We start from the raw sequence: 25535 nt of genomic DNA, 5'->3' as shown, positions 1-25535 counted from the left end.
AGCTATTTCATAACATGCTTTTGTCCAGATCTATGAACTCACTAGAGCCAGGCGTCATATTCCACCAGGAAGTGAAGTGTTGTGGTTTCCTGAGGACTGCTGCCCTTGAATCTGGAGTAGAAGCTCCAGCAGCCATCAGGACACAGATGCTCAGAACCTGCCCCCTTCAGACACCTGATGTGACCAAGGCCACCGGCATGAGGAGCTGCACAGGGAGAGACAAATCCAGCAATTACCATGCTTTACTGGTAACTGTGTGCCCTGCACCGTGCTAGGCACTGGGTTAGTGACATAGACAGTGAAACAACTGGGCAGTGATCCTAACTACCAGATGTTACAATGGGTTTCTCACCAGGGGCTTTTTCTTTTCCTTTCCTCATCTCTCCCCCAACAACGAAGTTGATAATAAATAAGAAGTGGCCAAACATTCATGATCCCACAATAACCACAGGACTATAGGCTTACTCATGTGTTATCACTGAATGTTCACAGCGATCCTGTGGGGAAAGCATTCTTTTTTTTTTTTTTTAAACAAATCAATTTTTTAAATTAATTAATTAATTAATTTATTTATTTTTAGCTGTGTTGGGTCTTCGTTTCTGTGCGAGGGCTTTCTCTAGTTGCGGCGAGCGTGGAGCCACTCTTCGTTGCGGTGTGTGGGCCTCTCACTGTCGTGGCCTCTCTTGTTGCGGAGCACAAGCTCCAGACGCGCAGGCTCAGTAGTTGTGGCTCACGGGCCCAGCTGCTCCTCACCATGTGGGCTCTTCCCAGACCAGGGCTCGAACCCGTGTCCCCTGCATTGGCAGGCAGATTCTCAACCACTGCGCCACCAGGGGGAAAGCATTCTTATCCCCATTTTACAGAGGGGAAAGCTGAGGCTTAGAGTCGTTACCTGTCTCACCTCCCGCGCCCCTGCCTTTAGAAGGAAAGTGGCTCCAGGACACCCCTGGAGCAGGACACCGCACCCACTGGGGCCGGGCGGGACCCCAATGGCTTTACCTACGAGACAGCGGAGGCACCGAGCCCCAAAGCGGGAAAGAGGTGACCTGGATGTGGATCCCTTTGTCTCCCCACACCCCAGCGTCGTCCAGCCCCCACCGGGGACCCACACCCTCAGCTGAGTCCCAAACACCTGAAGGCGGGACCTGTGCTACTCGTCAGGTCACGTCAGTCTCTGCAGAAAAGTCGTCACGGTCGCCTCACTGACGTCAGGTTTCCACGGCAACCGCGATGCGCAGGCTAATCCCCCACACCGGAAATGCCTCTTGCACACTCCTCCACTCCCTGGATTTCAGTGAAAGCAGAGGACCTTAGCTCTGGCTACCACCAGAGAAAGCATACTAATTAGAGGCACTAGACTGGGATCCGGAAAATTGGCGAACTCTGCCCAGGTTGATGGAAAAAAAAAAAAGTCCCTGTTGTCAGGAATATGTTTGCTTTAAAGAGACAAGAGCGGAGTTATTCTCAGTATACAGAGACCCAGGGAAGTATCCTAGGATTCTTGGAGATGAGCTAGCCCTCAGAGGGCTAACAGAAGTTCGTCATCTGTGGTAGAACATTAAGAGAATGTCTATAATCGTGTGACTGAATGATCTAAGAAGTCGGAAAAAAGTCATTTATTTATTTATATATTTATTAAGTCATTTAAAGAAACATTCAGAGGTGCTTCAGGGAGGCAGGCCTAGAAAAATATAGTCATTTAATAGGCAGAAAGAAACCTAGTTAATTCCCCAGACAACTGGTTTCTGTTGGGGAAATTCTTATTCTCCATTCCTGATATTTTCTTCCATGAGGAGGGACATCCATGACCAAAATACTTCTAGCCTCTCTGTAATTCACTTCTCTATTGTGGGAATCACTTATCTGATGAGTGACTTTGGAAGGAGGAACACACAGCCCAGACCCTTTCCCTTCAAAATTCTTGAAGCAAGCTGCCTTTATAGAGCACATGTTTACTCTGCTCTCAGGGGTGGGTCTAACAATAGATCCACAGCTCTTCTCCCCTTTTCTGAGTCTTGCTGGCTCCCCAACTTTTCCTATGATCCGTTACAAAATGCTTGTGTCTTTAAGGGGTCCCCCAAACACACCCTTTATCCACATCTGGGCTCTAACTCAAGAACTATGACAAAAGAATAAAAAGAACAAAACATCGATTCTATTACTTATAAAGGTGATATTGGAGAAAATGACTTAGATTTGCAGGCAATTGGGCTTCTTTTTTAATGAACCCCAGAATCATACTGACTTGACCAACTAAAGTGCTTCATGAGACAGTCATAAAGGCCAAAGACTATAATACAGAGCTATTTGCTGCTGGTGAAGAAGCTCTGTCTATATGTGCTCAAGGAAAGTAACTTCCTTGCCAAAGGTTATCCCTGTAGCAGGAGAGTGTTTCAGGAAACAATCTTTGAGAATCACTTTTCAAAGTGAGTAAACACCCCTTGTTCTATTACTCACCAAGCAACGTTCTGAGGGTATGGTGTTCCATGTGGTTCATGGAGCCAGTTGTAGCAACAACCTCTCAGTTCCTTAACACAGGAGATTGCATTGGAGGCTCCTCTTGTGGAGGGGGATTGGAATTAGGTTCTAAATTCCAAAAGTAGGGTGAAAATCATATGTCATGAAAATTTCCTGTGGAAATCCCTTCAAGAAGGAATAGAAATGTTCAGAAATCGATACCCACATATAAAGCTATATGCAATCTATAGCCGAAACTATAATGAAGTCCTACCAAGGCTTCAGGAATCAGTGAATCCCTATCCTTTCCAATGATTACAGACCACAGAAAAAAAGTACACCCCAAATGCATGTTTTGGATATCCATTTCTACTTAATAAAGTCCCCCAAATAATAGTCATTTATTATCTCTCAGGATTCAGTATGTTGACTCAGCTGAGTGTTTTTCTGCTCCACATCGTCTCTGTCACTTTAGGTCACAGTCATCTGGAGGCTTAATTCGGCTAGGACATCCAAGAAGGTGTACTCACGTGGATGATTGGTGCTGATTGGGGGCTCAACTGGGGCTGTTAAACTTAGATTCACAGTCTCCTACCCCAGGGTGTCCAGATTTAGCAAATAAAAATAAAAGACACCAAGTTAAATTTCGATTTCAGATAAACAAAATCACATTGCATTTGACATACTTATGCTAAAAATTATCCCTTGGTTCTCTGGAATTCAAATTTAATTGGGTGTCCTGATTTTATCAGGCAACCCGACACAAAGAAGGCTTTGTGGAGGAGAACCAAGGTGCTGGTGTTGAGGTATGGCTGTCTTGTCTTCATGATGTATATGACAAAAAAGCATTGGCTCCTCACCAGAAACAGGTGGCAAAGAGGTTTCTCCCCAAGCCCACTGCCATAGCTATGGATATAACCAGCAACCTGGGCACCTTTAGTTGCTGGTGACAGATCTGTACAAAATGTATCAGGATACATACTGCTGAGGTGGTCATCTCTGTTCTCCCTGTGTTTACCTTCCCTGCAGCAGGGAGCCAGGCTTGATGCCCCTTCCCCTTGCCTCCAGGGAAGTTTGTGACAGGGTTTGGAGCAGAAGCTGTCTGACACCTGTGTTTCTTCCATCTTTTGTAAAACCTTAAACTTACAGTAAGGATTGGGCTGTTTCCACCTGCTACAGAGCGGAGGGCTTCTGAGAGCCTGGAGAGGGAGAAGAAGGGAGATTTCTCCCACACTGGGATGAGGTCAGAGATCTACATGTCCCTCCAGGAGCAGGGACCTAGCACTGCTCCATATCAATGCTTGTGGTGGTTCTGTGGATGGTTCATCAAGGCTGGGCAACCAGCAGTAAGAGAGATTTTCTCCTTTGAATCAAGGAGTCAGGGGGCCTGAAGACATTGAGTCATCTGTGTTGATGGTTCAACCCTGAACAGTGTGGACAGATGGGTCATGATGGCAAGGGTCTCACCCGGCTGCCTCAGGAAGACAAGATCCCACAAGTGGGACTTCTTTGTCAAAGAGTATGGACATTGAATATTTTTAATATTTACTGTTTAGTTGACCTTTACAATCTTATTAGCATTTAGCACAAACAACCACAAGACAAGAGCACCTGTTTTTGCAGATCTGAGTCCATGATGGGTTTTACGTTTTTATTATTTGCTAATCTGATATCCTGGTACTAGAACGTTAGATCATTTTAATCTTTCTTTGTTATATTTCCCTATAAATGACATATTTCACATTTGTGCCTCAGAATATATCCTGAAATAATACCAGAATTTGAAAAGAAAATCTGATCAGTGACTTTATGTTTATGCTGCATCCTCTTTAAGTGGAAAATGTGGGGCTACAATAACTCCATTCACTGCTGGTGGAGGACAGATTGTTACAACCTCTTTGCAGAGACATTGGCAATATCTATGAGAGAAGAAATAGTGAGGTCCCCATCAGCTGCTGCATTCTTGGACACTGGCTGCAGAACTTCTTGGGCACCTATGCCCCAGGAAATACGTGAAAGAATGGTCAGGGCAGCATGGAGTCATATCAAAGCAGCCCCACAGTCACCTTACTAGAGAAATCTCAAAAGAAAACTATTTTCAGATTTAAAAAAGGTTGCTAAAGGGAACTAGCTCTATGATAGTACTTATATATTTATAGCTGAAACATGCACACAATTATATACCTTACATTATTCTCACAACAACTCCGGGAGGATGGCATCATTATTCCCACTGACAGATGACAGACTCATTCACTAATGGAAGATCAATCTTCCAGAGTCATCTTTTAAGGAACAGGAATGGGATCTACCTCCTACCCTCCCCAAAGGGCATCCAACAGTCTCCTCGACAGATGATGACCTTCTAGAACTTAAAACTTGTAGTTTTACATGTTTCTAAACTGTGCCCACTGAGGTAATACTCGCTCCCCATCCCCTCTCTTTGAAGAAGCTGATGGTGCAGATGAAATCCTAGTGCATGGTCCTGTAGAGGGTAACGGGCCTGGTGTCAAAGTCAAGGGTTTGTGATTCCTGCCTCCCCTTTATCTGCACTCCCTTCATCTGGGGGCTCAGTGGGAAACTGCTTTTCCAATATCAATCTAAAAGGTAAAATAAAGGGACATAAAATGATGAGGAATTAAAGCAAATGGTTTGATGATCTTCTTACCACACCCTGGATTCCTCAGCAAAGCCATCCTGCAACACAGAAATGGCCCCAAACCTCCTTTATTACGGAAGTGTGAATATGTGCTATTTCTGACTGCCATGTTTCCAGGTGATTTCTATGGCAGATATGTCTCAGGGTCTCTCACAAGGCTGCAGTCAAGGCAAAGGTAGTGGCTACAGCTACCTGAAGGCTCAACAGGGGGAGGCTTAGCTAACAGTCATCACTTTCTAGGAGGGAGGAGAAAAGTGGGCCATGTCTCACATTTCTTGAAGTCCTACAATGTGCCATATACTCTGTGGAGGGTTCCCCGTTTACTCCTCCCTATAGTCCTGTAAGGAAAGCATCATGGGTGCCCTTTTACAGATGAAAAAGGGCAGGCTAACAGAGGCTAAGCAAGCATTCCTGAATGACACACCACATAATGGGCAGGGATGGTGTTCCAGGTTTTGTCTCCATCACAATTTTCCATTCATCCTCAGTGAAGCCAATATGACCTCCCACCAAGAATCTGAAAATTGGTTCTTGAGAATAGGGGAAGGAAGTAGACATTACAATGGTTTGTGGCCCTCCAAAGGTCCACAGTACATAAACAGATATAAACTACATCTATGGTATTAAAATTTCACATTCTATGCAGTGAAGTGTTGGCAAAGAAAAACTGTCTAAAGAGCCTCCTTGAGGGAGTAATAATGAAGTTAAGTTGAGATGCACTGTGTATACCCAGCGATCTCTTATGTAGGTGATAGGCTACCAGGCCTTAAGGACTGGTCATTTTACACTCCCCTATGGGCACTCACTCAAAAACCCCTCTTGGTGATGATGATGATGATGACAGTAATGAAATCCTGTCCCTGGGGCCAAGACACCTGTGAATGGGGACCAAGTGAATTGACTGGTCTTAAGGTGGTAGACAAGGTCTCAGTCAGAACAGGTGCTTCCTCTAGGATAGGTGGTCTGAAGAGTAGGATATTAATGTTGACAAAACTATTTTATGCAAGTGGAACTCTAAATTATATATCCTTTAATCTTCACATTTATTTGAGTAAACTATTATTAAATCCACTGTTTACATCAGAGTATAGGAAGTTTGGAGAAGTTAGATAAAAGGGGGAAACTGCTTTGTTAATGCCTGCTTAGTAGTGTAACCTGGACTTCACTAAAGCTTCTCCTATTGTGTCCTGAAGCCACCAGGACATGTCCTAATCCTAGTTTCTTTCAGTGCTCATATTTCATGCTGCCCAGGGTATCAATTTTTTAAATATAATGAGCCATATTACTCTTAAATTATAATATTAAAATTTAAAAGACTGTATTACAAAATAATCATTAAAACTTGCTTGACAAGGCTGGAGTAAATACTTGAAAATTATATGAAGTGAATTATCATGATACTGAAGCATTCCCAGGAACCAATATAAACAGATAATCTAATGATGTTGTGGTAGGCAGCCCCTAAAACAGTCTCTAATGATCTTCGCCTTCTGGCATTCACTTCCTTATATAATTTGGCCTATTGTGTGTGGGCTGGAGTTAGTGACTTCCTTTAATGGCTACAATATATGAGAAGAGATGGGGTTCAATTTTGAGACAAGGTTACAAAAAGGCTGTGTCTTCCTTGTTGGTCTCATGCTCATTCTGAGAGAAGCCAGCTACCATATTGTAAGCTACCCAAGTAACAAGGAACCCATGCCTCTGGCCAGAAGTAGTGAGGCCCTGAGACCTGCCAGTAACCAGCTACCTTTGCCTTGATTGCAGCCTTGTGAGAGACCCTGAGCCAGAGCCTTCCACTTTAGCTTCTCCCTGATTCTTGATCCAAAGAAATGGTGTAGTATTATATATTTGTTATTTTAAACATCTAAATTTTTGAGTAATTTATTTTTCACCAATAGATAACTAATATAAATATAAACAGAATTCATTCAAAGAGCAATATACATGTCTTAGAAACATTTAAAAACACAGCTAATGAAATACGAATTAAAACATAAAGAGATACTATTTTTGATGCAAAAAAGCAAGTTGCAAAATATGAATAAGGTGATTCCAATATTGAAAAAAATATATGTATGAATAAATATTTTTGTGTATCTGTGACTATGATAATAATTCACCTATAGAGAAACACATCTGGAGAACATGCACCCGTCTGTTGATAATAGACATCTTTGGGTCAGGAGACAGGAGTCAGGCAGGAGGGAGATTCAGGGTAATTTAATTTTATACATGTACAGTTCTATATTGCTTGAAATTCTATAAACAGAAAAATTTATTGATAAAAATTTGAAAACACAAAATACTTTCACAGATAAAGTAGTTATAGTTTTATTGTTTTGGAAATGTATTCAAAGAATACTGATTCATACAGAAAAGAATCTGATTACAATTTTTGACAATGGATCTGTACATGTAAGTGTGTGTCAGTGTGGGTTTCTCTGGCTGAAACTTGATAATATCTGTGTGCTTCCATGTCTCAAGTTCTATCACCTTATATATTCATGGGCTGTGGATCCTTGTTATTTGGATTCAAAATCCTTGATGGGCCCCTTTTTAAGTTTGCGAGCTTACGCAAAGTACTTAACCTTTTAGTTTCTTATCTATTTCATCTGTACAATAGGGATGAAAATGCCACATAATAGTTTTATGAATAAATGTTGCCTGGGCCAAAACAAATGTTACCTAATTTTGATATTGTGATGTGTTTAAAGGCCACTAGTATTTTTGCAAGCATAATCATATAGTTGATTTATATCAGTTTCAGGTGTACAACATAGTGATTCAACATTTTTATAGATTATACTCCATTTAAAGTTATTATAAAATAATGGCTATGTTTCCCTGTGCTGTACAATATATCCTCGTAGCCTTTTTATTGTATACATAGTATTTTGTACCTCTTAACTCCCTACCCCTATCTTGCCCCTCCTCCCTTCCCTCTGCCCACTTAGTGAGCAAAATTGGGCACCACTGTGCTATAAGGTAATGATTACCCACTGGTAACCACTAGTTTGTTCTCTGTATCTGTGAGTCTGTTTCTTTTTTGTTAAATTCACTAGTTCATTTTATATTTTAGATTCCACACATAAGTGATATCATACAGTATTTGTCTTTGTCTAATTTATGTTGATAAGCATAATACGTTCCGAGTCCATCTATGTTGTTGCAAATGACAAGATTTCATTATTTTTTATAGCTGAATGACATTCCATTATATATATACCACATCTTCAATAACCATTCAACTGTTGATGGACACTTAGGTTGCTTCCATATCTTGACTATTATAAATAAGGCTGCTATGAACATTGGGGTGCACGTATCTTTTCCAATAAGTGTTTTTGTTTTCTTTGGAGATAGACCCAGGAGTGGAATTGCTAGATCATATGGGAGTTCTATTTTCAGTTTTTTGAGGAGCCTCCATACTGTTTTCCATAGTGTCTGCACCAACTTACATTCCCAACAACAGTGTACAAGTGTTCCCTTTTCTTTACATCCTCGCCATTTGTTATTTGTAGAATTTTTGATGATAGCCATTCTGACAAGTGTGAGGTGATATCTCATTGTGGTTTTGATGTTCATTTGTCTGATGATTAGCAATGTTGAGCATCTTTCCATGACCTGTTGGCTATCTGTATGTCTTCTTTGGAAACATGTCTATTCAGGTCTTCTGCCCATTTTGTAATCAGTTTGTTTGGTTTTTTGCTATTGAGTTGTATGAGCTGTTTATATGTTTTGGATATTAACCCTTTATTGGTCATATCATTTGAAAATATTTTTCTCGCACTCAGTAGGTTATCTTTTTGTCAAACTGGGTTTTGATGCATCACCAAATTAATCAGATTCAAGGGTTTTGCTCAAAGTATCCATGAGTATGAATGAAAGCATCTTAATTCTTACCTCAATTACTATAGTTTGTTACCTATTGGCAAACACGTTGTAATGCAGATTTTAATTGTAATGAGTTAAAAGGAAACTAATTTTGAGAACATAAATTATTTTTGAGAAACGTGTATTTCTACTTGGTTTTGCCAATGATATTCTTACAGCCGCTAATTCATTTCCATTGAGAAACGATATATAGCTTTTCTTTTCTGTTAAAAGCAATATCTCAGTGATATGGTTTTTTTGTGTGTGTGTGTGTGGGTCTATAGGTATAATTTGCTACAAATTGTAACAATCTAAAATTATTATAAATTGGAGGAATAGTCTCCCATGATCTGAAACTATTACACAGTTCAGCAAAGAAATCACTAGTCATTGAAAAACTAGTGAACATAGTAGTTTCCAACATACATCTTTATTGTTTCACTTTTATAAAACTAATTAACATAAACAAAAATACCAATCAGCATTCATGTAGGAATTATACTTGTTCATCACTGTCTGTTTATGGATACAAACATTGTACCAAAATCAATGAAAGCCTTTTGTGAGAATCAATTGGCTATATGAATTTATAATAAAGAAGATTTTATATTGTATTATTTGTAAATAGCGTGCTGCATATCTTTTTATCACTGAATTTATAATACATATATGAGTGTGTGTGTGTATATGCATGCACATATTTTTTCAGAGAAAATATTGTTAAGCTAAACATACCACTGTGTACCTAAATGCTATAATTTCAAATAATCTAGCCTAAATTACCTCCCACTTACCTATTCTAGGCCTCAAATTACTCCATTAAAGATTATCCCATTAGCTTAAAATGTTGAGCCCTTTCAAAAGGCAACTATTTCTCAACAGGGTATTGATGGAAGCTCAATTATATATACTTTTTTTTAACATCTTTATTGGAGTATAATTGCTTTACGATGGTGTGTTAGTTTCTGCTTTATAACAAAGTGAATCAGTTATACATATACATATGTCCCCATATCTCTTCCCTCTTGCATCTCCCTCCCTCCCACCCTCCTTATCCCACCCCTCTAGGTGGTCACAAAGCACCGAGCTGATCACCCTGTTCTATGCGGCTGCTTCCCACTAGCTATGCAGCTCAATATCAAAAAAACAAACAACCCAATCCAAAAATGGGCAGATGACCTAAATAGACATTTCTCCAAAGAAGATATACAGATTGCCAACAAACACATGAAAGAATGCTCAACATCATTAATCATTAGAGAAATGTAAATCAAAACTACAATAAGATATCATCTCACACCGGTCAGAATGACCATCATCAAAAAATCTACAAACAGTAACTGATGGAGAGGGTGTGGAGAGAAGGGAACTCTCTTGCACTGTTGGTGGGAATGTAAATTGATACAGCCACTATGGAGAACAGTATGGAGGTTGCTTAAAAAACTAAAACTAGAACTACCATACAACCCAGCAATCCCACTACTGGGCATATACCCTGAGAAAACCATAATTCAAAAAGAGTCATGTACCAAAATATTCATTGTAGCTCTATTTACAACAGCCAGGACATGGAAGCAACCTAAGTGTCCATCAACAGATGAATGGATAAAGAAGATGTGGCACATATATACAATGGAATATTACTCAGCCATAAAAAGAAATGAAATTGAGTTATTTGTAGTGAGGTGGATGGACCTAGAGTCTGTCAAACAGAGTGAAGTAAGTCAGAAAGAGGAAAACAAATACCGTATGCTAACACATATATATGGAATCTAAAAAAAAAAAAATGGTCATGAAGAACCTAGGGGCAAGACGGGAATAAAGACACAGACCTACTATAGAATGGACTTGAGGATACAGGGAGGGGGAAGGGTAAGCTGGGACAAAGTGAGAGAGTAGCATGGGTGATATGGTTTTAAAACAGTGGAAATAAAAACAAAACTTGTCTCAAATCGTCACAGTAAATTGAAACTAGCTTTTATATTGTTTTCAGTTGTCAGCAAGGGAAACCATAAAGTTAACTATGTATGTCAGTGTTTTGTAGTGTTGCTGTTATTTGCAATTTCCCTCCATCCTTGAATGTATTTTCCACATTGTGTAAACTGAGTGTGAATTCCTGTTATGGTTGTAAACAAAGCCCATAAAATTATATCCAATAAATAAAGCAAGGCCTGGTGAATCAGTAGGAAGAGTAAAGGCCTCGGGTTCAGAAGACGTGGTTTCCAGTCTGGAATCAGCCAATGAGTAGGAGCATGACATGGGGCAGTGTGGGACATTAAGGTCCCAAACCTCAGGTTCCCCATCCCGGGAGTGAGGATTCTCCCCCTCATAGGGTCCTTGTCAGGATTTATTGAAATCACAAGACGGTGTAGCTCACAAAAGTGCTTTAGTCTCAGCCAGGCCTGAAACCTGAAGCTTGGTTTCCTTATCAGTAAAGAATGAATCACAATATGGAGTTTGTAGTTATGTCAAAAGGATTAAATGTTATATGTAGATTAAAAGATAAGCCAGTGTCATATTATGCACATAATTAATGAGAATATAAAAATGATGATATCTCATCAGGGGTTAAAGGAACATTTTGCTTCCTTCCTTAATTTTTTTTTAATATTTTCCAAGTTCATTTAAATGTTTTGAAATATATTTAAGAGTATTCCACGCAGCAAATTATTCAAAAACTTTCAAACCTGGAATTTTACCTCTGGAAGGTTCATTTGGTCTTTGCTATGCAAAACTACGCATGCTAAAAATCACAGACTCTCGTTGTAGTACTCTCATGGGCTCTTGTAGAGGAAGGAGCATCAATCCACAGCCTCCTCAGCTTCTCTGAACTACACGCTCCGATTGCTGTCTGTGGAAGAACTCTGCATTTCCGTTGCTGAACTGACCTGTGTCCCCAGCATCTCTCTCAAAAGTGGCAGAGAGAATCTGAGGCAAATCTTCAGACAAGATATTTGAAAATGTCAGCATCTTAAGTCCACTGTGTGATGCTACAGCCTATGAAACATTGTGAGCTCACAGTCTTTGGTCCCCTTTCACATGAAAAATGTGTCTGGAGATGGTAAAGGTGGTGCAGTTACTAGATGCCTAGTGGTAATCACACCAGTAGGGTATGTCTGAGACTTCTCATGTGAAGTGAAGTTTAAGCTGAGATCTGAGCCTAAGGAGGCTTTAGCCAGCAGAAGAGGAGAGGGTGGAGACTAGCCAGATATAACAGGAAGGAAATACCCTGTAACCTGGTTTATCCATTTGGAAAATCCAGAGCGGCAATCCCTTACCCAGAAGTTTGTCACTCTGGGAAAAACTTTGTGAAACTTAACAGGACAGTTGTAGAAAGTACCTGAACCCCTTCTGCCCTCCTTGCTCCCACCTCAGGCCTTTACTGACCACCAGCCCTCTAAGAGGAGTCCTATATTATTACTCTGATTTCTGTCTGTGAAACTATAGAGAAGAAGAAAATCGTTAGGTAAAGCAATTTGAGCATGATTTTATTTTACATGTTCTTCCACCACTCGCAGTGCAAGGTAACTTTTAATAGATTTTTCTTTCCCTTTCCCAAATAACATTTTTCACTGGAGAAAATTCAGAAATTGGAGGTCTGTGCCACCTGGTGAGCATATCTGGAATGGCAGCTTGGATGTCACATAGCAGGAAGCCTTGGCAGGAGGAAGGGAGCAAGGTGCCCATCGGACGGAAATATCTGGAAGATTTTGTGGCGAATGAAGCATTAAGGGTGAGTTAGAGCCCAGGTACATTAAGTCTAGTGGCAAGAATTTTCTTCAGCCCCTTCCTCCCAATAGTGACAGGAAACCTTTATATGTATAATTGAGAGACAAGGGTAATGTGAAAAAATATATAGATTTATATATAAACACAGTTGTCACATACATAATTTTTTTGCAGTGAAATTCCCAGCTAGGTATATACTATAATGTTATAAAAATTTGCATCATTTATTCTTCTGATTTCAAATTAATATCTTTCTTTCCAAAACTAATGAAATGCAGGAATGTGTATATGCTAGAGAAAATATTTTTCTATTTTTTTTCATCTTTTTACATAGCAAGATGTATATTGTTGGTAAACTCAGCCATAAAAAGAAAAGAAATTCAGTTATTTGTAGTGAGGTGGATGGAGTTAGAGTCTGTCATACAGAGTGAAGTAAGTCAGAAAGAGAAAAACAAATACAGTATACTAACACATATATATGGAATCTAAGGGAAAAAAAAAAAAAAGGTCATGGGCTTCCCTGGTGGTGCAGTGGTTGAGAGTCCGCCTGCCAATGCAGGGGACACGGGTTAGAGCCCTGGTCTGGGAAGATCCCACATGCCGCGGAGCAACTGGGCCCGTGAGCCACAACTACTGAGCCTGTGCGTCTGGAGCCTGTGCTCCGCAACAAGAGAGGCTGCGATAGTGAGAGGCCCGCGCACCGCGATGAAGAGTGGTCCTCGCTCGCCGCAACTAGAGAAAGCCCTCGCACAGAAATGAAGACCCAACACAGCCAAAGATAAATAAATAAATTAATTTAAAAAAAAAGGTCATGAAGAACTTAGTGGCAAGACGGGAATAAAGACACAGACCTACTAGAGAATGGACTTGAGGATATGGGGAGGGGGAAGGGTAAGGTGTGACAAAGTGAGAGAGTGGCATGGACATATATACACTACCAAACGTAAAATAGATAGCCAGTGGGAAGCAACCGCATAGCACAGGGAGATCAGCTCTGTGCTTTGTGATCACCTAGAGGGATGGGATAGGGAGGGTGGGAGGGAGGGAGATGCAAGAGGGAAGAGATATGGGAACATATGTATATGTATAACTGATCCACTTTGTTATAAAGCAGAAACTAACACACCATTGTAAAGCAATTATACTCCAATAAAGATGTTAAAAAAAATAGTTTATATTTCCCGGATGTATTTCTCTGTGTACAGTACTATGTAAGTTAGTTTACGTGAACATACTTATTCTTCCAAAATTTGCTCACAATATGTATACATACTATGTATACATATGTTATATGTGTATGCTTATGTGGATATGCATATGTAAATATATGTACACATACATACATGCATATATAATTGTTTTTGTATTTGTTTAATCTGTATATGTTTGTGATTCATAGTTCTTATTTAAATTTTTTGATAGACTTTGAATGATGCTCTTTTACTAATCAGATTTATTTATATTATATAATATTAAACATTTGGCTATAAAATATGTCCCAAACACTTTCCCAATAATTCGCATTCCTTTATATGTGACATTTCTGTTTGGGAGACATGGGCTTTTCCTAACTTTCCTTCAATTTCTCTAATTAAGTTTGTGACAGAGTTAAACGCTTTTCTTGGGTCACATATATCGTTTTGGTTGTCCTAGTGTCAATGCCACGCTGATAGGGTACTCAAACAGCCCTCTCCCCCATGTCTTGGTCTTGAAGGGGATGTAGATGAAATCTACTCCCTTGAGCCTGGAGGCCTGGATATGGGGCTACAGAGATTGAACTGTCCTGGGGAATTTGTGTGGGGCTCAGGTTGAAGCAGAGGAAATTAACCTCCATGGAGGGAAGGAAATGATCATTTACGGAATTATTTTAGGCCAGAGGCACTTTACATGGTGTCTCCTATAAGCAAACATGTATTCAAATATTTTCCCCAATATTCACCAATGTAGAATTTGGTCTAAAGCTCTTTTCCATTTTGCCCTGGAGCCATCAAGGCTTTGAATCTAGAATTCCCAGTGGACTAGTATTTGATGCAACCCTATGTATTACTCATTTTTTCTGTCATAGCTGTGTTATTTTTAAATTTAAAAAATCCATGAAAATTAAAGCAATTTCTGTACTGTCAAAAGAGAAAAAATTAAAAGTTTGAAAAGCTGGGAGACAACATTTGAAACAGTATTACAGATTTTGTGCTCATGTGCGAGAACAAACAGGATTTCTGTTAATCAGCAGAGAAAGGGACAAAAGATAACCACAAATAATTCAATTCATCTAAAAATAAAAATGCTTCTTCAGTAAAGATCTAGAAAGATGCCAAACCATTAACTGAAGAAGCGAAAATCGAAAGATGTCATAATAAATGAAAAAAATCAATTTGCATAAAATTGCTTATGAAATTGAAAATTTTATTTTTATTTATTTATTTGTTTGTTTATTTATTTATTTTTGCACCTTGCAGCATGTGGGATCTTAGTTCCCCAACCAGGGATCAAACCTGTGTCCCTTGCATTGGGACCGCAGAGTCTTAACCACTGGACAGCCAGGGAAGTCCCTGTAATGGCAAAATTTAAGAAGAATATGTACAGAACTGCATAACTACACAAATGTTTTAAGTTAGGTATTCACACCACCTAAAGAGAAACACATCTGGAAAATGTGCACCAATCCTTTTACATTGGATATCTTGGGTATCTGTGAGTCATGGTGAGGGGATCACGTAGATGGAAGGTGCAGAATGATTTTATTTTCTAAGTATACATTTTTAATGTTTAAGATTATGTGATTAGGCTAATCTGTCGAGAGGAACACTTGAGAGTATTTAATAATCGACTGACAAAAAATGTTCACGTATATTTACCATGTTATCAAAGAGTTCACATGATACTGTTTCATAAAAAGTCAGAATTTTCAACTTTTGACTTGACAGTGTATCTGTGTATTCATATGCATTTCTGTCTTACATTTCCCTCACCTCAGATGTTCACACTCTCATGTGCAGATTTTTCTTCACTTCTCTCAGGCATTGGACTTCAGGGCATAGAGATCTAGGAAGGGAAGGAGGGCAAGTAGTGGAAAATTCCAGAAGGTATTGGAAAATTCCACAAAGTTCTGGCTCATAAACTGGAGCCCAGGCTACTCCCTCCTTCCCTCTTTACAAATCCCTCTGATTTGAGACTTTCAGAGCTACAGTTGTGGTTCTAGCCACTAGGGGATATCTGCCTACAGTGACTACATTTTTTTAAAAAAGGAAAGGCTATGGGTTTCCGTTTGTTTGTTTGTTGTTTGTTTTCACTGTCATTACAGTGACCCACCAAACTCTGTTTGGTATTTCCTTTATATTTTCAAGTGTCTTTTGTTGTTGTTGTTTTGGTATTATCTCTCTGGAATGGGTTAGAGTTAATTCTAGCCATTTGATTATTTTTAGACTATTCAGTTACTTTGTGTAAACTTCAGAAAATCCCCTATATTGCACCAAGAATTTAGTAAAGCTATGCATGGAGAAGTCATCTTCCATTCCATGGAGCTCAATTCCAGTCTCTGTTTCTCCAGGTAGCATCTGAATGACCCTAGACAAGCTCCAGCACCTCAGTAAGCCTCAGCAACTTTGGAAAGTTGGTGATTCTGATATCAGAGTCCCCTGTGAGGAATTCATGAAAGAATAGAGGCAATGTAGCAAGTACAGAGCCTGGCCTACAGCTGGCACACAGAGTTCTCTGGGTTTGCCGAATGAAGGAACACAATGTAGTGTAGCTGATCCAGAGTCTGGCATACAGAGCTCCCTGTGTTTGTAACCAGAAGTACCAAGGTCCCCTAAGCCTCCTGATTCCAGATGGCCTCCTCTGCAAGGGTGGTACAGTTGGAAAGAGTTCCCTGGGTGTTAGGCTGGTAGCAAACTCAGGGGGCAGTAATTACAGGAAGTTAAGTCTCCTCTGGCCCCCAGGGCTCTCCTCCTCTATGCCCTTGGGGAAGGGACTTCCTGTTAGGATGCCATCTTGTTTGTGTGGCTCTGACAAAGTGGTTTGGGGCTTGCACTCTCCTTCTTCGGCAGCCCTTCCTGATATTCTCCAAACCTCCAGCTCCAGACCCACAGATTCTCTTCACGAGCGGCCTGTGAGGAGGGCGGTGACAGATCACTGCCTTCAGGCCACCCCATGGGTGAGTTGGTCAGCATGAGACCTTGTCCTCAGGTCCCCACAGGGCAGGAGGGGTTCTGGGTTCCCTCCCTAACCCCAACCCACAGGACCCCCAACAAGCTGACCCTCCTTTAGAGGAGGCATGCAGAGGGCTCAGGCTCACTATTTCCCACTCTCTTGAGGAAATGGGCCAAGTGGGCTCTGACACACCCATCCTGATTCCATGTGGAAAACCTCCCCTCTTATGGAAATGGCCACGGCTGAGGTGAATTATTTCCCCTGGCTAAGGAAAAGGCACAAGTCATGTGATGTTCTCAGGTCTAGGGTTTGGAGAGTAGGGAGGGTCACCTAGGTGGGGCGTGGGATTGTGTAAACTAATATTCCTTGGATTTATACGAGGTGGGGGAGGGGCAGAAAACCCACCATTACCACTGAATATTACATTAACTAGTCAGGGTAAATTGTATTAGTCCATAGAAGCTTACTGAGGCTTGCTTTGTTGCCCAGCATATGAGCTATTCTGGAACGTTCGATGAGTAGTTGTTATGTGCATTGTTCTATGTCAATTAAATACATTTGTTAACTTAAGTAACATTTTGAATCCTTCTCCGTCTAGCTGAGTTTTTGTCTGCCATTTTGTGCATCACCCAGTGAGCTGTGTTAAAATTTCCCACTGTGACTGTGAATTTGTCCATGCTCTATTTCTGTTAGATTTTGCTTTGCATATTTTGGCTCTATTTTAGGACATGTATACAAGTTTAGAATTTTATATTAATATCTCCTTATTGCATTGAACCTGTTATCACAAAGAAATCTCCTTCTTTCTCTAGTGATGCTTTTTTCTTTAAAGTGTACCTTTTCTTTTACTAATAGGGTTATACCAGCTTTCTGTAGGTTACTGTGGAAAAGGTATACATTTTGCCATTTTTTTAATTTTCAAATTTTCTAGATGATTAAAATTTGCATGTGTCTCTTTTCAGGAGCATTTGATGGAAGGTTTCTTGTCCAGTCTGATAATAGCTGTCTTTCTATTTGGAATATTAATCTGAAATTTTTAATGTAAAAGTAGATGTAATTTGGTTTATATATACTATCTTACTGTATATTTATTTTTGCCTCTTCTAAGTTCTTTTTCCTTTCCTTTCCTTTGAAATGATTAACATTTTATAACTATTAAATTGTTACCTCATGTGGCTAGATAAACATTCTTTTGCCATTCTTGTAGTGTTTACCCTTCAGATTACAGTGTACATTTTTGCCGTTTCAGTCTAATGTTAGTTAATTAGTTCTTTAAAACTCCTCAGACAATTAGGGGACCTTGAGACACTTTGATTCCATATACCCTCCAAATTTATTGTTATGCATTTTCATTCTCTATATATTTAAATCCCCAGAAGAAATTACTATCATTGTGTTATATAGTCAACACTCATTTAAATTTGCCTACATATTCACAAATGTCATTAGTCTTTCTTTCCTGTATCTATGTGCCTCCACCTGGGAGGATATTTCTTCTGCCCAAAGAAGAGCCTGTAACATTTCTTTTAGTTTGAGTCTTCTGGTCACATATTTTCCAAGTTTTTGTTACACGATGATGAAATGAATGCATATTTTAGGACTGTTTTTCCTTAAAGCATACTTTTTCTCCTATTACAATAATACTGTTACACTGAGTTGATATCTTGTTACTTTTGGAAACTTCTCAACCAAGATCTCTTCAAATACCACTTCTCCGCTGTTCCCTCCCCTTCTTTCCGGGACTCACATTAACCATGTGTGAGGTATGTTCACTGCATCACCTTTAATTATCTCCCCCTCGCTTTTGGTATTCTCCATGTTATGTCTCTCCAGGCTCCATTGTGGATCTTTTCATCGGACTTATCTTTCATATCTCTAATTCTTCCGTCAGGCAGGGAGGTCACCTTTGACCCTTGAACCATCACACCAGGGTAGATTTCAGGGTAGGTTTTATTGTGCTCCTAGAGCCGAGCAGAGAAGAGAGAGTTAGAGATGAAAAGCCACTTGTCCCAGGTCACATAACCTGAACCAAGCAGAGCAGGGACTAACATCACAGACTAAACCCTGGGTCCAGACCCTTTCCTCTGTGCTTGTTTTCTTCTTGGCTGTGAATGCTCCCCACCTCTCGTTTCCTGAGAAGCAGAAACACAGTGAAGTCTCTCAGCCTTTTTTTTTTTCTTCCTAACTATGATAATTTCCTATTTAGATGATAAAGTTGGTGATATTTCTTCATTAGCCGGATATTTACCCAGGAATTTTTCTGGTACTGAGACCATTGATGTGATACTCTCAATTTCAGGGTACAATAAGCAAGTTACCTCCTTACAAAGAAGAGCAAGACGCTGGCGTATTTACCAAAGGAGGTATAACAATTGGTCTGAACAAGTCAGGTCTGGTATTCATCCTTCATCCCAGCAACAACAAGATGGAGATCAAGCAACAAGTGATGTTCACAAGGATACTGGAGTAAGATAGTAAGTGACGAGGCAGCATGGCTGACAAGTATCAACCAGTGAAAAACAAAACCTTGTAGTTAAATATGTCATTCTTCTCTCTAACCTGGAAGAGTGAGGAATGATGGGATCAGGTTAATGGTTGAGCAATCTTTATTGTAGCTCTGCTATCATTGGGGAAAATGTAGAGAAGACTTCCCAAGGCTATACGGACCACTTTCTTCTCTCCACTTCCCCACAGTGCTCCCTATGCCATTCCATCCTGTCATCGGAGAGGCAATTTTCAGAAACAAGACGAAACCCATGTTAACAAGGAGACAGAGCAAAAGCCTCCAGAGAGACGAATGGAGAGAAACAGGCAGGATGAGACCTTGGGGAGCTGGTTCAAGACCACAGTGAGTGTGCTGGCTAAATGGACCTGACATGTAGAAGAAGATGACAGAGGGAGTCATGTTGGGCGCGTGTAGAGATGCTGGGAACTTTTCTCTCGTGGCAGTGGAGTTGGTAATCTGTCTTGTTATTACTAGGAGTTAACTTCCTAGATCATGTGAGGGCAGGTTCAGAGAAGCAACATAAAGGGAGCAGACTGACTGCAGGGAGCATGGGAGAGGCTGTCTAAAAGCAAAGGAGGAAACTACTGCCAAGGAGATGGAGCAACTTCACACCAGAAGACGCAGTTTGGCTCAAGCTGAGTGTGGGAGGAGGTTGAGTCTCTGGGGTCCTTGTCAGAGGGGCAGGCCAGGTCTGCCTTAGGTAGGATCTCTTAGAACTTTATAAAAGTAAGTACATGTGAAAGACATGAAGTCGATTATTTCAGGAAAAGTATTTAAGTGGAAAGAAAGGGTATTTAGGAAGTCCACGTCTGGTGTAAAAGTTAGCGATAACAGATATTGTCCTACCTTAAGAAATTACCTAAAGCCTGAAAAAAGGTCCTAAAGCAAGACACAGCTGGGTCTTATCTTAACCTTGGATTCCATTGTATCAGTTTTCTTTCCCCAATTATTTCTTTGGCTCCTAGATTCCCTTCGGTATTCAATATGATGAGAAGTGGCTGCTGAATTTGATTCAGAAGCAATGCAGTGTCCCCTTCACCCCAGTCGAAGTAAGAGAGGACATGGAGGCCCATGAGAGGAAACGGGGAAGATGGCAGGCCCAGATGAGAAAAGCCTCTGGTCTCATATTATGCTTCTCTTGTCACTCTCCCTACAGTTTCACTATGAGAAAATGCAGGCCCAGTTCTTCGTTGAGAATGCCAACATTGCCTTCGCACTGAAGAATGTCAACGGCAAGATTTACAATGAGGCTAATGAAAGGGTGTGTGTCAAGGGCATGAGCAGGGCTAGCAGGGGGCAAGAGGGCAGGACAGGGGCATGATCTTGCTTGATCCCAGGGCTCAGATTTCCTGGAGCTTACCCAGCCCCTCTTGCGTTCTCAACAGATATCTATCTTTGTTGATCCCTGTGATGCACCCCACTCTGTGCTGAAGGAGCTGAGGTCAGAAAAGGTGGAGCAGATAAAGGTAATGCAGACTCAACACAACCTGTGCACTCACAGCCAGACCCACCTATTGCCCCCGATCACCACCTCAGACTCAGAGCCCTGGACCCCATCCCTAACTCTGCAGCTGCCCGTGAAGGAACGACACGATGCCTCCCAGCAATCTCTTGACATCCAGAGGCTCCGCTCTGACCCTGGTATGGCTACAGCAGTAATTGTAGAGCAGGTGAGGGCAGAGGGGTCTAGCTGGGAAGGATACTCAGGAAAGGTACCTCGGGGAGGGGTTGGTGCTGGAGCTGTACCAGCCAGGAGCCTCTCAGCCTCTGTTTCCCTCCTCCTGGCTTCCTGGAGACTTGATGACCCGTGATACTGGAATGCCGCGAAACCCTAGAAATGGCATGGCCGCCTCCCTGCAGATCCATCCAGGGAATATGCCCAAGGTGAGGACCTTAGACCCAATGTTGGGGCTGGTGGTGATGGTGGGAGAGATTAGGTAGAAGAGGCAGATTGGTCTCAGGTATCCCCTGCTGGGGTCCTCACTCTAACTCTTTCCTCATCATAGCTTTTGCCCTTGGAGCTGAGCAATAAGAAACCCTACCAGCTGCATGGCCTGTCCAACTCTATGCCGAATGCTTCCAACACCAAGAACTTGAACCTCTCCAACACTGAGGTGAGGTGTGGTACCCAGATCCATCTTTGAAGGGAAGGTGGGAAAGCTCATGTGATGGTGACAGAGGAAGGGAAATGGATTTGTAGGAAAAGGAAGGGACTGGGGTGCACGGCCATCTTGGCTCTGTTTCTCTGGCCCATGTGGTTCCTCCTCATGATCACAGGTGAAGTCTGCAGGGGAGATGGACAAGGGTGAGCGGCTGGAGCCAGAAGGGATGTGTGCAGACAGAAACCCCCTGTGCACCAGCTTCCCTGATAAGTCAACCAACATAAGGTCAGATGTATCCTCTGTTACCCACTGGGAGCCTGAGCTACTCCCAAAAGTGGCCGTTTGCAAGGGGCAGCTGACATGGACCTCAGGGAGGACTACAGGCCCTATGCTCTCCTCTCTGCATCACAAAGTTGACAAAGTTTCAACCAACATCCAATGGGCCCCCAGCCCAATATCTGCATATTTTACATTCTTATCTGCTGTGTCTGAGCCATTCTGGGGCAGGTGAAGAGCTGCAAAAGGGGCGCCGTTTGCCCTTTCTTCTCTCTTCTTCCCTTACCCCCACCACGGGAGAGCTTCTTTCCCTTCCCTTTGTTTTCTCTCTCTCCCTTGCCTCTAGGCCCGAATGTCTCTGTCATCTCTCCCCTCGTACCTTCACTCCTTTTCTGTCTTCATCCCCCTTCATCTCCCTCCCTGCCTCCTGAGCCCCACCTCACTCGCCTCCCTGCCCCAGCATCCTGGGCCATCCATGGGGGGAGTCCAGGTCTTGGTCCAGGTCTTCGCAGAGTGCTGGACCCCCAGTGAGGTAGCAGAGCCTCGGGCACACACCCCATTCCCTCTTCTCTCCACATCCTTCAGTGGGGCCCTGGAGGAAGGAAGGGAGGGGAAGGAAGCCCTGCAGCATGGGTTTGAAATGCTGGTCCTTGTGGCACTGGAGAAGGGAGTCCGGGCAGTCTGTGGGGGAGCTACCCAGGGGAAGGAGAGGAAGGGAGGGAGAGAGGCGGGGAGGGAGGTAGGGCATGCTCTCCCTCTGTGTCAGTCGATGGGGGACGTGTTCAGGGCCCTGGAAGGCTGGGACACTGGGGTGTGGGTGTACTTGCTCCCATGAGGAGGAGGGTCACCACCATAGTTTCACTGGCTTTTCTGTTTTGTCTTGATTTTGGCAGCTCCATCCTGGAATTGTTCCCCAAGTTACTAACCTTGGTAAGTGTATACCTTGTTCACTGACTCCTCTAACTGGCACTGACAGCACCCACAAACTACTCTGAACCGCATTGGGTCTTGCCCCAGTTACAGTTTTGAAACTGACCCTTAAAAGTCCTGGGTGGAGGGGGATGGTACAGCCCCTGTGGGAACCTGACAAAGGCTCTGGATCTTCTTCAGCCACGTTCTTCACAGGCTTTGGGGAACCCACGGTGATGACCCAAACTGTAGTCCTGCCCATGGAATTTCCAGGGCCCTTTCACCCCTGACCTCTGACCCTCACCCTCTCTTGGGCCCATCCTTTTCCCTGATCATCCGGTACCACCTCCTGGTCTGCACTGCTGACTTCCTCTTCTCTTCCCCAGGGCGGCCAGGAGACATCCCCACTGGCTAAGTGTGGTATTGAAGCCTGCAAGCGCTTACCAACCTGCAAGGTGAGGATGGACGATCAAGTCGGGTTGTAAGTGGTGCATGAGAAGGGGGTGTCAGCCCTGGTCCTGAGGACTGTTTTGATTCCAGGGCAGCTACTTTGGATCTGATGAGCTGAAGAGCCTAGTCCTGCAATTCCTGCAGCAGTAAGTACCTCTGGGAAGCTGAGCAAGGGGGGGAGGGTGAGGACAGGTGAGGCCACCTAAGCACAGGTCTGCTCAGGGGAGTTTCCAAGTCTCATGTGAGGTCCAGACCACAGAGATAGACTGTCCTCAATGCTCTCCCTCAGGTACTACTTGATCCATGACTATGGAGACCGACAGGGTCTCGTGGGTGCTTATCACGAGCAGGCCTGCTTCTCCCTGACCATTCCCTTCCACCCCGAGGACCCAGCCCCGTGAGTATCACAGCACAGGCTCTGCTCCTGGGCCGTGTGGCTCCCCAGGAGACACAGGCCAGCTCCTGCAGACACCCACCACCCACTGTTGCTCTTTGTCTCCTAGAAGCAGCTTGTGCGAGTACTTCAAGGACAGCCGGAATATGAAGAAGCTCACGGACCCCCGTGAGTGTGTGATGGGAAGACTGGGTGGGAAAGGGCGGTGAAGGGGTCAATCATAGGGCCCAGGGCGTGGCAGCCCCTGACCTTCGCTCGCTTCCCCTCCCCTCACAGACCTGCGGGTCCAGCTGCTGAAGCACACAAAACATGACATTGTGCACACCCTCTGTGTGTTGCCCAAGACTCAGCATGACTTCAACTCCTTCGTGGTGGACACGTGGTCCCAGACGGTGAGCTCCTGCTTCCTCCCTCGGGCGGGCCCAGGAAGCCGCAGGTGGGTAGGAGGTGCAGGTGGTGACTGGGCGCCTGGGCTCTTCCCTTTCAGGAAACGATGCTCTGCTTCTCTGTCAGCGGGGTGTTCAAGGAAGGTGAGTGTGTGTAGACCCCATCCCCAGTTGCCCCACTGCTGCCTCCCCCTGGCCAGGCTCAATCCCAGAACCACCCAGCTTCCCTGACCCCTTCCCTTCCCTTCCGTTCCCTTCCCTTTCCTTCCCCTTCTCTTCCCTTCCCTTCCCTTTCTTTCCCCTTCTTTTCCCTTCCTTCCCTCCCCTCCCCTCCTACCCTGCCCTCCTCCCTTCCCCTCCCCTCCCTCCCCTGCCCTCCGCTCCACCTCCCCTCCCCTCCCCTCCCCTCCCCTTCCCCACTGTGTTCTCCAGCGCTCAGGCTTCCCACAGACAATCCAGGTCTGAGCTGTGTCCATGCCTGTCTGCCCTGCACACCCTGGGCGTTGGGGACACAGGCTGCGGAGTTTGGTGGCTCTCATCCCAGATACTCACTCTGAGAACTTGGGCCGTTACTTAACCTCTCAGTTTCCTCATTTGCAAAATGGGGTAGTAGTATCCACCTCTTGGGCGGCTGTGAAAAACGCATCCCGTGAACCTGTGTAGTGGTTGTCAGGGGCCCTGTCACTGGGCGCAGACTACTCCTATAGTTGCCCTCCCGATTCCCGACACCCTGGCCCCCGTGAACAACTGCCCTCTCAGCATGAGTGTCCAGTCACAGCCTGACTGGGGACCGCCGTGTGAGCGTGTACAGCACGTGTGGCTCTAAGGGGTACTGTTGTTTGTTTGCTGTTGAAGTGGAAGGAAGTTCTCAGGGCTGTGTGCGTGCCTTCACCCGGACCTTCATCGCTACCCCTGCCAGGTACTCCAGGTGAGAGCCCTGTTGTGGGCGGGAATGCCCATCCCCGCCTGGGCTCAGGGGCTTGGGAATGTGGTGGCGCAGACCTTAGGTTTACTCGGTATTGTGGAAAGCCAGCGGGAAGATCCCAGGAGCAGTCTAGCCTAGTGGTTAAGAAGAGCATGGGCTCTGGAGTCGGCCTATGCCTTCTCTCCTTGACCCAACACTCACTCACTGTGTGACCTTGGTCAAGTCACATGACCTCTCTGTGACTCAGTGTCTTCTTCCGAGAATGGGGATCAGAGCGTCCACCCCTTGGGCTGTGGTAAAGGGTAAATGCAAAATTGCCCGTGGGTTGGGGATAAACCTATAAATCGAGTGAAGGTGGTAGACAGTCTCTCCAAAGGTGGGCTCTGTGGGGAGGGCCAGGTCAAGGAACCTGGGAGACAGACACAGGAGGGGCGTGGAAGGAATCTGGTTGCTGAGTGCCAGTGGGAGCAGAGTCAATATTGGGGGTGTGGGTGTCCATCCAGCAGTTGTCTGAGGGCCCATTTTTCCTTCAGTCTGTGCATCGTGAATGACGAGCTGTTTGTGAGGGACGTCAGCCCCAGTGAGACCCAGAGTGTGTTCTCCATCCCAGTGCCTACGCCCACCTCCAGCTCCATGCACACCCTCTCCCAGGAGCAGCAGGACATCATGCAGGCATCTTCCACCCGACCTGAGGTGAACCGCTGGTGTAATCAGAAGTGA

General features: G+C 43.4%; 2 protein-coding genes across 3 annotated transcripts in view; one reads left to right on the top strand and one right to left on the bottom strand.

Annotated features, from left to right (window-relative positions):
- BEX3 (brain expressed X-linked 3) overlaps positions 1 to 25535 on the bottom strand; it is a 296936-nt gene that overhangs the window by 172757 nt on the left and 98644 nt on the right. The window lies entirely within an intron of this gene.
- Positions 15 to 25535, top strand: LOC132357144 (nuclear RNA export factor 3-like). The gene is made up of 20 exons (XM_059910436.1): positions 15 to 248; positions 3210 to 3263; positions 5234 to 5291; positions 19167 to 19341; positions 19562 to 19715; positions 20339 to 20422; positions 20530 to 20634; positions 20759 to 20839; positions 20945 to 21014; positions 21169 to 21257; positions 21651 to 21760; positions 22645 to 22681; positions 23047 to 23115; positions 23201 to 23256; positions 23400 to 23507; positions 23614 to 23672; positions 23781 to 23896; positions 23992 to 24034; positions 24746 to 24818; positions 25349 to 25535. Exons 1-20 carry the CDS (start codon positions 15 to 17, stop codon positions 25533 to 25535), a joined length of 1962 nt encoding a protein of 653 aa, XP_059766419.1.

The sequence above is a fragment of the Balaenoptera ricei genome, chromosome X, assembly GCF_028023285.1.
Source record: "Balaenoptera ricei isolate mBalRic1 chromosome X, mBalRic1.hap2, whole genome shotgun sequence".
NCBI lineage: Eukaryota > Metazoa > Chordata > Mammalia > Artiodactyla > Balaenopteridae > Balaenoptera > Balaenoptera ricei.
The sequence above is the reverse complement of the archived record's forward strand: the minus strand, read 5'-3'. Positions and strand labels throughout refer to the sequence as shown.